Source organism: Girardinichthys multiradiatus, chromosome 6 (genome assembly GCF_021462225.1).
Source record: "Girardinichthys multiradiatus isolate DD_20200921_A chromosome 6, DD_fGirMul_XY1, whole genome shotgun sequence".
In the NCBI taxonomy this organism is placed as follows: Eukaryota; Metazoa; Chordata; class Actinopteri; order Cyprinodontiformes; family Goodeidae; genus Girardinichthys; species Girardinichthys multiradiatus.
Genome location: NC_061799.1, coordinates 34,616,229 through 34,629,706, shown reverse-complemented (window position 1 = coordinate 34,629,706; position 13,478 = coordinate 34,616,229). Strand labels below are relative to the sequence as shown.

Below are 13,478 nucleotides of genomic sequence, written 5' to 3'. Positions count from 1 at the left end.
TTCCTTACAAAATGATTGCTATCTCCAATCACTGCAAACTCTGGAGACTCTATGCCTTCTCATGGGAATAATTTTCAGTGAAACGCAGGGAAATAAGTTCAAAACCTAAGCATACAATCATAAATATGTATCAGTGCGTAATGAAGTAGCTTGGGGCTTGCTAAGAGCACTTTAAAAATAGAGAACATCTTAAAAGCTGAACAGGACTATCTTATCTGATGCATCACTTCAAGAATTACTCACCCTTTTGCCAGGAGGCCCTGGTACTCCAGCTTCACCAGATGGGCCTGGAGGACCCTACATTAGAGCATATAGGGACACTTAGCTCCACTTTATAGAAATTAAATGCTGTTAGGTAATGAGCTCTGCATGTGATTGGAAAAAGAATAATATTCTCTTACACAGGATGAATATTCAACACTTAAACTCAAAACATTTTCATGCTTTTCTGATTCAACTCATTGCAATTACTGCCAAAAATGTATTTAACATTTCTACTTTAAAGTTTAGTAAATGCTGAAAAGGGAAAGCTTAAAGGGAGAAAATCTTTGTACATTTTTCAAATTGTAAATAAAGCCGAATAGGGCTCTATGGTGATTTTTTCTTTGTACTAGCAAAGAAGAAAATGTCATTAAATTAGACTTACTGGTTGTCCAGCCTCTCCATCATCACCTTTATCACCAGGTAAACCATCAAGACCCTAAAATAAACACATAAGTGAGCCAGACTGGACTCATTTAATTATTTCTGCACCCATAGTCCTGTTAATACAACACAAAATTTAAAATGCAGCACTTACCCCAGCACCAGGCTCACCAGGGGGACCAGGGTCTCCGGGGAAGCCGACAGGTCCCTACAGACAAATCGAGATACTGAGATGAGAGTTTGACTCAGCCGTGTCCGACAGTGTCAACAACAGTTCTGGCAGCAGACAGCTCAACTGAGAAATATGACAAAATCAGGCTGTCGCTGACAGCTCTAATGATGCATCAGGCATAGCTCTGTGTGTGTGTGTTTAAGAGCAGCCCACATACTGGGTTTCCCTTGGGACCATCGTCTCCGGGGGGTCCTCGTCCACCAGGGGGTCCAGCAGCTCCAGGTGGCCCGGTTTCTCCTTTCTCACCAATCTCTCCTCGAAGGCCCTGAGGAAAATTGCATCAAAGCTCTGTCATTGTAGGCTAAATACGTCAATTAAAACCCTGAGCAAGACAAGTGTGGTTACATTTTTCAGCACAGCTGATATCAAGACAAGCACAAGATAATCTATGGAGAGAAAACTGACTAAACTATGTCTAACTATTTAGCCCACATCATCTGCTTCACAAAATGTAACCACATAATACTAAGTGTTAGTAGATTATTTTGGCTCTACTAAAAGCAGAAATGGACACTTAAAGTATTGGCTATGGCTAAGAGCAGTTGCTGAAGCATTACTGCAGGTCTAAAATCATGAGTTTAACTATCGGAGATCAGCTCTTTTCTAGACACTGCCAGCAGAGCACCTTTGATATTGACCTTGATTTGCTCTGCTACACTACGTCTATTCATCACTGTAAACAGATATGAGGCAGCAGGGATCAATACCCTCTGATGGACTGACACACAAGGGACCTCACGTCCATCATTAAGATGAGGCGTTTTTAGTCACAGGCGAACAGTAGGTACCGTTTGCCTAGATCAATGACAACTATGAGATTTACACATCTAATCCAAATATTAAATATCCATTTATAACAGTGAGCTCCTCCTTTTGCACCCAATCCCCACACCCTCCAGGCCACGCCCTCAATCCCTATTACAAAACACTGCAAAAACCAGAATCAAAACTAAGCTAATTCACCTTGGTTTGTGTAATTCATGTAGCATTTTTGGTGGTCTAACACAACTGCAAAATAATAACTATGAGCCCATTTTCAAAATTATGAATTAAACTTGCTTTATATAATTCCCAACGACCACCCCTCTTAAGTTCTTTCACAAATCTTGCTTGACTCCTTTTCTGCAGCATGAATGGAAATCTTCACAAAACAGAAGACACTCACTCTACATAGACTTGACATGCAAATAAGCAACTGAGAACTCATTCAGGGCACAAATGTTTTTTTTTTTCCTCAAACATTAATGTTGCCCCCAATAACATGCAACCCTAGAAGGTGGACTATTTTGCCAATATCAAGACGAGGCCAGATGTAGATAAGAAAAAGTTGGCTAAAAAAATCCAGATGGGTAAAACGTAAAATAATGATATAACATATCAAGTTAAAAATAAGATTTTCAAATTACCAGGAAAACTTTGAACATGTGGACAAACTGTGTTATTGCCATATCATGTGTTAAATATGCAGCAGAGATTTTTTGAGTTTGGTACAAAAATGCTTTCAGTATCATTTAAGATGGAATTTTATTTTCTCAATCTAAACTTACTTGAATACCAGGCTCTCCAGGTGGTCCCGGGTTACCGGCTTCACCAGTTTCTCCCTGTAAAATCACATAAAAAAATGTATTAACATCTGCATACTTACTGTGTCAGATCAGACACCTTTACATCTTTTGCAGCAATGCACATTAAAGGTAGAATGACAAACTCTATAAATATTTTGACTTTTGAGGCATAGTATGCCCTAAGGAAATAAAAATGAAAAAATAATACATTTCTACCGCAGAAGCTGGGAAGAACATCACTTTTGCTATAACAGTCTACGGTTTCTTGGTTCTTACCTTCTCACCAACACCTCCCATTGAACCAATACCTCCAGGGGGACCTTGTGCACCCTAAGGACAAATTCCAACCATATGAGGTGTTACATCTTAGTTTTGTTTATGATTTCTATTTAGATCAAAGTCTAGAAACATTAAACACATCAGAATAAAAATGTTACTTACATCAGATCCACTGGGGCCCTGTGGACCTCTGGGACCGGGAGGACCTGGTGGACCCTGTCAGAAAGAGTGTTCAGAATGATATGCTGCCACTGGACTCATTAGCAGATTTACAGGGGTTGGACAATGAAACTGAAACACCTGTCATTTTAGTGTGGGAGGTTTCATGGCTAAATTGGACCACCCTGGTAGCCAGTCATTGATTGCACATTGCACCAGTAAGAGCAGAGTGTGAAGGTTCAATTAGCAGGGTAAGAGCACAGTTTTGCTCAAAATATTGAAATGCAAACAACATTATGGGTGACATACCAGAGTTCAAAAGAGGACAAATTGTTGGTGCATGTCTTGCTGGCGCATCTGTGACCAAGACAGCAAGTCTTTGTGATGTATCAAGAGCCACGGTATCCAGGGTAATGTCAGCATACCACCAAGAAAGACGAACCACATCCAACAGGATTAACTGTGGACGCAAGAGGAAGCTGTCTGAAAGGGATGTTCGGGTGCTAACCCGGATTGTATCCAAAAAACATAAAACCACGGCTACCCAAATCACGGCAGAATTAAATGTGCATCTCAACTCTCCTGTTTCCACCAGAATTGTCAGTCGGGAGCTCTACAGGGTCAATATACACGGCCGGACTGCTATAGCCAACCCTTTGGTCACTCATGCCAATGCCAAACGTTGGTTTCAATGGTGCAAGGAGCGCAAATCTTGGGCTGTGGACAATGTGAAACATGTATTGTTCTCTGATGAGTCCACCTTTACTGTTTTCCCCACATCCGGGAGAGTTACGGTGTGGAGAAGCTCCAAAGAAGCGTACCACCCAGACTGTTGCATGCCCAGAGTGAAGCATGGGGGTGGATCAGTGATGGTTGGCCCAATACTTGTGCTAGATGGGCGCGTCACTGCCAAGGACTACCGAACCATTCTTGAGGACCATGTGCATTCAATGGTTCAAACATTGTATCCTGAAGGCGGTGCCGTGTATCAGGATGACAATGCACCAATACACACAGCAAGACTGGTGAAAGATTGGTTTGATGAACATGAAAGTGAAGTTGAACATCTCCCATGGCCTGCACAGTCACCAGATCTAAATATTATTGAGCCACTTTGGGGTGTTTTGGAGGAGCAAGTCAGGAAACGTTTTCCTCCACCAGTATCATGTAGTGACCTGGCTACTATCCTGCAAGAAGAATGGCTTAAAATCCCTCTGACCACTGTGCAGGACTTGTACAGGTCCTTCTCAAAAAATTAGCATATTGTGATAAAGTTCATTATTTTCCATAATGTCATGATGAAAATTTAACATTCATATATTTTAGATTCATTGCACACTAACTGAAATATTTCAGGTCTTTTATTGTCTTAATACGGATGATTTTGGCATACAGCTCATGAAAACCCAAAATTCCTATCTCACAAAATTAGCATATTATTAAAAGGGTCTCTAAACGAGCTATGAACCTAATCATCTGAATCAACGAGTTAACTCTAAACACCTGCAAAAGATTCCTGAGGCCTTTAAAACTCCCAGCCTGGTTTATCACTCAAAACCCCAATCATGGGTAAGACTGCCGACCTGACTGCTGTCCAGAAGGCCACTATTGACACCCTCAAGCAAGAGGGTAAGACACAGAAAGAAATTTCTGAACAAATAGGCTGTTCCCAGAGTGCTGTATCAAGGCACCTCAGTGGGAAGTCTGTGGGAAAGAAAAAGTGTGACAGAAAACGCTGCACAACGAGAAGAGGTGACCGGACCCTGAGGAAGATTGTGGAGAAGGGCCGATTCCAGACCTTGGGGGACCTGCGGAAGCAGTGGACTGAATCTGGAGTAGAAACATCCAGAGCCACCGTGCACAGGCGTGTGCAAGAAATGGGCTACAGGTGCCGCATTCCCCAGACCTGGGCTACAGAGAAACAGCACTGGACTGTTGCTCAGTGGTCCAAAGTACTTTTTTCGGATGAAAGCAAATTCTGCATGTCATTCGGAAATCAAGGTGCCAGAGTCTGGAGGAAGACTGGGGAGAAGGAAATGCCAAAATGCCAGAAGTCCAGTGTCAAGTACCCACAGTCAGTGATGGTCTGGGGTGCCATGTCAGCTGCTGGTGTTGGTCCACTGTGTTTTATCAAGGGCAGGGTCAATGCAGCTAGCTATCAGGAGATTTTGGAGCACTTCATGCTTCCATCTGCTGAAAAGCTTTATGGAGATGAAGATTTCATTTTTCAGCACAACCTGGCTGGCACCTGCTCACAGTGCTAAAACCACTGGTAAATGGTTTACTGACCATGGTATCACTGTGCTCAATTGGCCTGCCAACTCTCCTGACCTGAACCCCATAGAGAATCTGTGGGATATTGTGAAGAGAACGTTGAGAGACTCAAGACCCAACACTCTGGATGAGCTAAAGGCCGCTATCGAAGCATCCTGGGCCTCCATAAGACCTCAGCAGTGCCACAGGTTGATTGCCCCCATGCCACGCCGCATTGAAGCAGTCATTTCTGCAAAAGGATTCCCGACCAAGTATTGAGTGCATAACTGTACATGATTATTTGAAGGTTGACGTTTTTTGTATTAAAAACACTTTTCTTTTATTGGTCGGATGAAATATGCTAATTTTGTGAGATAGGAATTTTGGGTTTTCATGAGCTGTATGCCAAAATCATCCGTTTTAAGACCATAAAAGACCTGAAATATTTCAGTTAGTGTTCAATGAATCTAAAATATATGAATGTAAAATTTTCATCATTACATTATAGAAAATAATGAACTTTATCACAATATGCTAATTTTTTGAGAAGGACCTGTATATGTCAGTCCCAAGACGACTTGACGTTGTATTGGCCGCAAAAGGAGGCCCTACACCATACTAATAAATTATTATGGTCTAAAACCAGGTTTTTCACTTTCATTGTCCAACTCCTGTATTTCCTTCCTTACACAGATGGAAGAAAATATGAAATAATGCTGTTGATAGTTGTTTTATTTCTATGTAACAGCACAGCACACTTTTAAGTAAATGCAGGGTTTTTATTTAATATTAAAGCTGGGTTTATTTTGTTGGGACATTTTCATCAAAGAATGGGTCCAAAATACTGACCTGGTTGGTTTGGTTAGAGACACTAGAAATAACATCATTATTCTTCAATGACTGTTATTTTCAACTAACAGAAATAACTTGATCAGACTTCACTGAACCTCTTTCACAGGATGAAATTAGACATGGTAAGAGAAATAAACTACCTTCTATAATAAAATCAATAAAATGTTCTGGTTATGACTTTAGTTGAAACTGGAGAACAAGGGATTTGTTTAACATTCAAAAATTTTGGTTATGATTTCTTTTTTCAGACCACTGTTCTGTAGCCTTTATGTTGCACCATAGTCCCAGTAAACCATTTTTGAGGATAAACATCTAATATTGGTGTGCTGGGTTAAACCCATAACCTAATTGCATTTTGTGAAATTAACCCAGGAATGGATCAGTCCAGGACTGTTTTGGCAAAATACCCCAAACAGGATTTTTAACCCAGCAATTTTAGAGTGCATATGTTGCAGCAACTACAGGTGCATCTCACCAAGTAAATTTTTATTCAAAAAAGCAAATTTGTTTTTGGTAATCAAATTCAAAACATGATCGTTAAACATTAGACTCATTACACACACACATTATGGAATATAGCTAAAGGAAAACCCGAAAGACAGTTTCTGAGAAAGTTTGAAAATTACATAAGACTGAAACTTTCCATTAAAATGATTACATACAAAGCTCTCTGAACAATGACCTTTTGGGGTTAGCCTTCATGTGAAGAGTTTTAATAACTGTCTGTTGGACATCATATCATCATGTCATGTTGAAATTTTTATTAAGAACTTCTACAAGAAGGGTAAGCCCCAAAAAGAGGGTTGCTAAAGAAGCAGAAGGTTTAGAGTGCTGTCTACCAATCATTTTAGCAGAAAGCTTAGTGAAAGGAAAAAGCTTTTCTGGAGGCAAAATTGATCCTAGTTATCAAACAAAAATAGCTTATTTATGTTATAATGTAATAATTTTATTATTTCTGGCTGTAAGTTATTATGACAAATATCAAAAAATAAAAGCTTGAAATTTGCCACTCTGTCTGCAATTAATCTAGAAAATGAGTTTGCCAATAATTACAAAAATCTATTCATTTATTTATATAAATGTACCCATATGTGCTTGCTGTATATGCATACTACCATAAATATCCATCCTATAAATCTCTAATTCAGCTTGCTCTAGTCAACTGTTTGCACCCTCAGCTCAACACTAAAATCAATACATTTGACACAAATGAAAAATGTTTTCCTTGTTGAGTTGCCAAACTCACCCACCAATAAAAACATTCAAACAATCAGCAGTCCTCTGAAGTGGGACTGCATGTAAAGAAGTTGCAGAAAAAGCTGCACTCACCATTGGTCCGACATCTCCATTCTCTCCCTTCTCACCAGGAGGGCCGGGCAAACCCTGGAAAGATGACAATACCGCTTAGTACACAGAAACTAAGGTAAAATGAGGGAGCAGTCCATATTAAAGAGTTCCCGGACAGGAACATATATACATTTGTGCCGCTCATTACCCGGTACTTTTAGATGACACACTTTGAATAAGAGGGCATTGGGATGCAAAGCGATTGAGTGTGCATTAATACTAACAGAGCCCTGGAGCATAAACACACAATTAGTCAAAAGGGACACCTATTGTAATTAAAGGGTATGGGAGAATTGGGTGTAATCAGCCTGTGTAAATTGCAGGGTGGAAACTATCCATCTACGTCCACAGCAGAGTGGAACGAATGCGACTGTGCAGGCGGTACCTATTATACAGCTTTGGGATTCAGTCACGCTCAACAGACAGAATTTGAATGTACCACGGAAAGGTGGATGTGTAGAAAGGATGAAGAACGTGTCACCTTGCCTATTGTCTGTCTACATAATTGCAGTTATTATGTGTTGTGTTATCCAAACCACATTGATGGAGTATGTATAACACATTAAGGTATGGAAAACAGCTGTAATTATTGGAATGCAAAAACAAAATGACGTGGATATCAATCAGTGCTGTAACATATAGTTTCAGCCTATTTTGTTGATTTACAGTAGCTCTGGAATCAATTTATAATGGGCCCTCAAAGGGAGTTCAGTATTGTGGGTTCTTGGCAAGACTGCAGTAAAAATGGGAAAATAAATTAAGCAGAAGCTCATTTCTTGTATACTACTTTCTCATGTATAATGGTAGAAAATATTTTGATCCATTTTATATGTGTAACTGTTGTTTATTAAACACGAGTACTGAAGAATATAAACTAGGAAGAAAGAAAAGAAACATTATAAGTTTAATTATTAAAGACCATATACACAAACAATCCTTGAACACACATCAGAAGAAATCAATAAATGCTCAGACTTGGCATACACTCCATCTTCCACACTAGCCTTGAATTATAACAACATAAATGTGAAAAATTACTTTCTTCTGCGTCCTCATCGTAAACTCCTATTCAAAAGGATTCATCCTCTCAGGGAGGACTCCACTACTCCACAGCAAACTCTGCGCGAATTGACAAAAGGGTTTCAGGACGAAGACATGCCTTCCCTTTGAGTCAAAAATCATTAATGCTACAGATAATTACATTGAAAAGCTGAACTTGCAACAGCTGCTGCTGTGTATTGAAGGGCAGCGTAGCCAAAAAAATAATTAAGAGTTGAGATGGAGTGCATTATGCCTAATTAAAAGCCAATTGCACTTAATAACAACGTTATCTAGCCCTATTGACCAATGGAGCTTTGCTTATCCTCAGTGGGTCCTTGGATAATTGACTTTGAGGTACTGTGAAGAGTGCTGTTCCTTTATTCATTGTCATCAAAGGAAGTTTCTTCCTTTAGCTCATCAACTTAAATGAATCAATGTACTAATGTTGAGCTTTTTGTTCATAAGCCCCAATTTCTTTTATGTTTACAAAGTGAGATTCAGGTAAAAGGTTATTATCTTACTAGGAGTAGATGACTACCTAGGTGCCTTTAGCATAAAAATCAGACTATTTGGTCCCGGATGTTGAAGTTAACTGCAAGACAAGGAAGGGCCACTACCAAAGCAGACTTCTACTGTCATCATACAATTAAATCTTAAGTAGGTTTATAGAAATGCTGTTTTCTGAACTTTGAACAAATTTTGCCATTGCATTGGGCGGTTATTTTTTAAAAAAAAGCAGATGTAACGCATACTGAGAAGAGGACATGTAAAGCATTTCTTCTCAGAGTGAATTGCCCAATTAAAGTATGACAGCAATTTAAAAGTTCATAACAGTGTTTGCATCTAATTTACAGATTAGATTTGTTTTAAGGTGGTAAAAGTCTACTCTGGTCTTAGCTCTTCTGACACTAGCCATTAGCTTGAACCTCCACTTCTATCTAATCTGGGTTTACAATAAATAAAAATAACAAGAGAGATTTCCACTGAAGGTGAGATACAAATGCACCTTGATTAAAAAGGATATAATTGTATAACATATTTTCCTTCAGTAAAAGATTTCAAGAAGTCAAATTCATATTATATATGTGCATTTGATACACAGAGTGATGTATTTTAAGCATTTATCTTTCTTAATTTTGATGATGGGGTTTATATTAGGCCAAATTCCTGGCTGATCAAGCAAAGTGGTGCCATGGTCATTAAAAGTCTCAAGTCTCAATGTATATGGCAGTTGTAGGCCATGTTCTTTATAAGTCTATGTGTGGTAGCTCTTAAAAGCTCTGACTCTAGTTGCAATCCACACGTCTTAAATCTCCCTCAAACTAATGGTTGAAATTTGCTGCACAATCCTAAGGCTGTGACTAATCCCTGCTGCTTGTGTACAGTATTCACAGCAGTTTTTCCTTCCATTCAACTTTCAGTTAATATACTTGAACTATATCTCTGTGATCAGCCAGCGTATTTAGCGGTAACCTTTTTTGACTTATCCTATTTTGTGGAAGGTGACAATAGCGAGGGCAGCAGTCTTCCCCATCAATCTGTAGGCCATAAAATAACATCTCTGCATTAAAAATCCTTTCATATTGGTCTGATGTAATACAGTTTTCTAAGAAACTGAATTTGTGTTTTCATTAACTATAAGCCATAATAGTTAACAATTAAGAGAAATAATAGCTTTAAATATATTCTATGTGGATCTATGTGTTTAACATATTTGAATTGAATTACTGACAAACAAAACCAAAAAAACTTTTGATCTTTTTTGAATTCAACGGTGGCATAAAGCTTACTGCTAACACTTGTTGAATAGTCTTTATTTGAGATACTGTCTTAACTTGAGAGTACATTACAGGTCGAATCCTTAATAGAACCTAAGGCTTAACATTATCCTGCAGTCACACTGCAGTCCATACATACTGAGCATACTCTCTCTGATAGTGGCTATGGCAGATTGATCCAAATATCAATAGCATCAATACTGTAGCTGGTGTTGATCAGTGCTGGTGTGATGGGATCATACTGTAGTTTCAGCTTTACCGCTACTCCTCCTGTGTGTTGCTTGCAGTATCATCCATTAACAGATAACAGTTCTTAAATGTTAGCATTTTTATTTTCTCAGAAACATTTCATTATATTACTGGTATTTAAAATGTCTTTACCTAGTAACATTGCTTAAAAAAACTGTGCAAGATTGAAAAAAAGGCCAGGCATGCATGAGAATTGTTTCAGATTTAGCTCTTTGATTATGCTTTGATTTCATACATTGCCACATTTACTGACACCCTTAATAAAAATGTGTACAAAACCTTTAGATCAACACTTGTGTTATTGAAGCAGCATAACTCACACTGGAAAATGTGGGGGAAAATATCTATGCTTTGAGTATATTTAATCAGTGCAGATAAATCCCATGTAAGGAAATAATTGTTTTTAACAAATGACCTGTTGCACAATTATTGATACTCTTTACTAATAGGACGGCACTTGGCCTTCTCCTATAACTTTTTAGAAGGTTGAACTAATAGTCAAGATAACCTACAGGTCATCTGTATGGTATGATCGTGCCTGCAAAACCCCATAGTGGAATCAATTAAGTCAAGGTACATACTGTGTCTATTGCATCATGCTTTCATTTTCATATGGATAAATGTGTCATTGCTTCTTTGATGACAGCAACAGAAATCAATTAACAGCTGGCATTAAAAAAAAAGAGAACTTCAGCTCAACGTGTGTTGAGTTGGAAAATAAAACTGTGGATTAATTATTGATAAAAGCCCTCAGATCATTCTCCTCTTGTGCATTCAATACAAAAAACTTGTGATGTTTCTGATCCTCAGGGAAATGAACCTTGTGTGTAATTTTCCACCAATCTCAAAATAGCCAACATGGAAAAGTAGATTTGAATGCTTTGAATGTTTTGTCATATACAACCTAGGGTCTGTTTTGGACCAAGGGCACTGCAGCATAGACGTTTACTGCATAAATTTAGAGTAATTTCAATAGAAAACAGAAAACACCAAAATGTTAATGATAGTGAAGGATTTTCAGCCCCATCTATACCAAGGAAAGTCCTTGAGTGGGTAAAGCATTATTTACCCAGAGCTAAACAAAGTGCTATTAGGAGTCAAAGCTGCATTAATAAAATATGCTCTGTTTTGATGTATTGCAAACTGGGAGATGAAATGCTATAGGTTCAAGGAGTTTGGAGGAAATATTATTGCATAGAAGGGGTCCGACAGAAGAGCAACTATATGCATACCCGACGGGATGGTGCTCAACGTGACTTGGGTTTTGTGTGTTTACAAAATAAGAGGTAGTGAACTGAAAATGAGGATCTAAAAAAGCAGCAGATTTGATGGAGACTTGCCTGCAGTCCGATGGGTCCCGGCAGCCCTGGAAATCCTCTGGGTCCTTCATCTCCTTTCTGGCCAAACATGCCCTGCTGTCCTCTTGGCCCAGCCTCACCATCACTGCCCTGTGGGAGGGCAGGGTTCATAAAATCTCATTAGCTGTAGCTGCAGCAAATAAAATCCCTCAAACTTGTATCTATTTATTCCTAATACGTTTCAAGGTTACATAGTATATCTGAGCTCACATGGAAAGGCATGGAATCTGCAAATACATTGTAGAACAAATTAGGAAACACATGACAACATTTTTTTAGAAAGCTATATTATTGATTTTATATAATATTACCTTCAACAACTTTGTGATTGTGTGTTGTAGAGTTTTTTTCATGTAGTCATTCTGACCACATCAAAAGCCTTCTCGAAAATTAAACATTTGCTGTCAAAGGTAATTTAGAGCATACAGCAAAGCAGCACGGTGAAAACTATTTGATCCTTTTGAGAATAAAACATGAAGCCAAAACTTGAATCAGAACTGGACGAGGGTGAGGCAACACCTTAATGATACGTCCTTTGGCTGTGCTACCTGAGGGTTTTCCGACTTGAGACTCTCATCAGGAAAACGCAAGATACAGAAGAGAATTGCCACAGGGTTTTGGTATGTGAAAGATGCTGACTTCTGTGAAGTCAGAGGTGCATCAAGCTGCAGAGGATAGAAAGACGAGGCTGTGGGGAAAGAGTGAATTGCTGACAGACTGGGAGTTTTAAGTTCAAACACGTGTCAGCACTCGAAAGTGCTTGAGGAGCTCTTGCTGAGCCCAGGGACATGTAGTGAGCCTCAGGCGATGGTGCTGAATGCAGAACAGTTTAGAGGGAAATGTTAGTTGATTATGGGGAAAACGAGCACAGCTTTGAAAAGAAAAGTCTCAGACAAAGTGGCCTAAAGCTTAGAGACGCTTTAACAAACCAAGTCGCAAACCTAATCTCATGGATACTGGAAACAGAGTTGTGTCTGAGGTTAGAGTGCTTAGATTTAAACTCTGCTCAATTTGTTAGTCACCTTCAAACAGCATTCATCACTGATTTGTCTGAATTTGCTTATGCAAGTGCTACCTCTGACCCATTTAATGGAAACTTTAAAGGAACTGTCACACTATTAAAGAGTCACCAACACACCATCTTATATATGCAATCTTATATATCTGGGTTTTCCCCTGGCAATGTAAGTGTTTTTTCATCCTTTCCAATGACATGTACAGTAAAACAGAGACTGTATTAGCCAGTGGTGCAGTCAAACAGCTGTTGGTTTTTCGGATCGCTGCATAAAGTGAATATGAAGCACTAGTTATTACCTATATTTAAATCAAAGCCCTAAATTTATAAAGTAGGAAGACAAATTTAAGTCCAAGCGGATATAACAAAAACAAAATGTATTAAATCTAGTGTTATCGTCTTTTGAATTGAACATTAGTAAGAACTTAAAATTTTGTTTGCAGATTAAGTCACAACAAAAAATTGTGTATACATAAAGTGAAGTATTTTTTAGCAGAATCAACTTTTTTTGTTTTCTAAAAAACATCTACTAAGAAACAAAATCCAACTATGGCTAAAATGTGATTTAGCAAACTGCTTTGTTGGAGGCTTTATACAAATTAAATGTAAATCATTGTAACTGGAATAAAATTGGACTGATGTGTACTTATTTAGACTAAATTGGAGTTCATATAGTGGAGCATAAATTAGACCTTTTTTTCCTGT

General features: G+C 38.5%; 1 protein-coding gene across 1 annotated transcript in view; it reads right to left on the bottom strand.

Moving 5' to 3' along the window:
• Positions 1-13,478, bottom strand: part of LOC124869853 (collagen alpha-1(XI) chain-like) — a 133,644-nt gene that overhangs the window by 13,560 nt on the left and 106,606 nt on the right. Inside the window, exons 46-54 of the mRNA XM_047368016.1 lie at positions 11,741-11,848; positions 7,315-7,368; positions 2,884-2,937; positions 2,719-2,772; positions 2,425-2,478; positions 1,035-1,142; positions 800-853; positions 647-700; positions 244-297 (exon numbers count right to left, since the gene is read on the bottom strand). Of these exons, the coding sequence (XP_047223972.1) occupies positions 244-297; positions 647-700; positions 800-853; positions 1,035-1,142; positions 2,425-2,478; positions 2,719-2,772; positions 2,884-2,937; positions 7,315-7,368; positions 11,741-11,848 (594 nt within the window). The remainder of the gene's footprint in view (positions 1-243; positions 298-646; positions 701-799; positions 854-1,034; positions 1,143-2,424; positions 2,479-2,718; positions 2,773-2,883; positions 2,938-7,314; positions 7,369-11,740; positions 11,849-13,478) is intronic.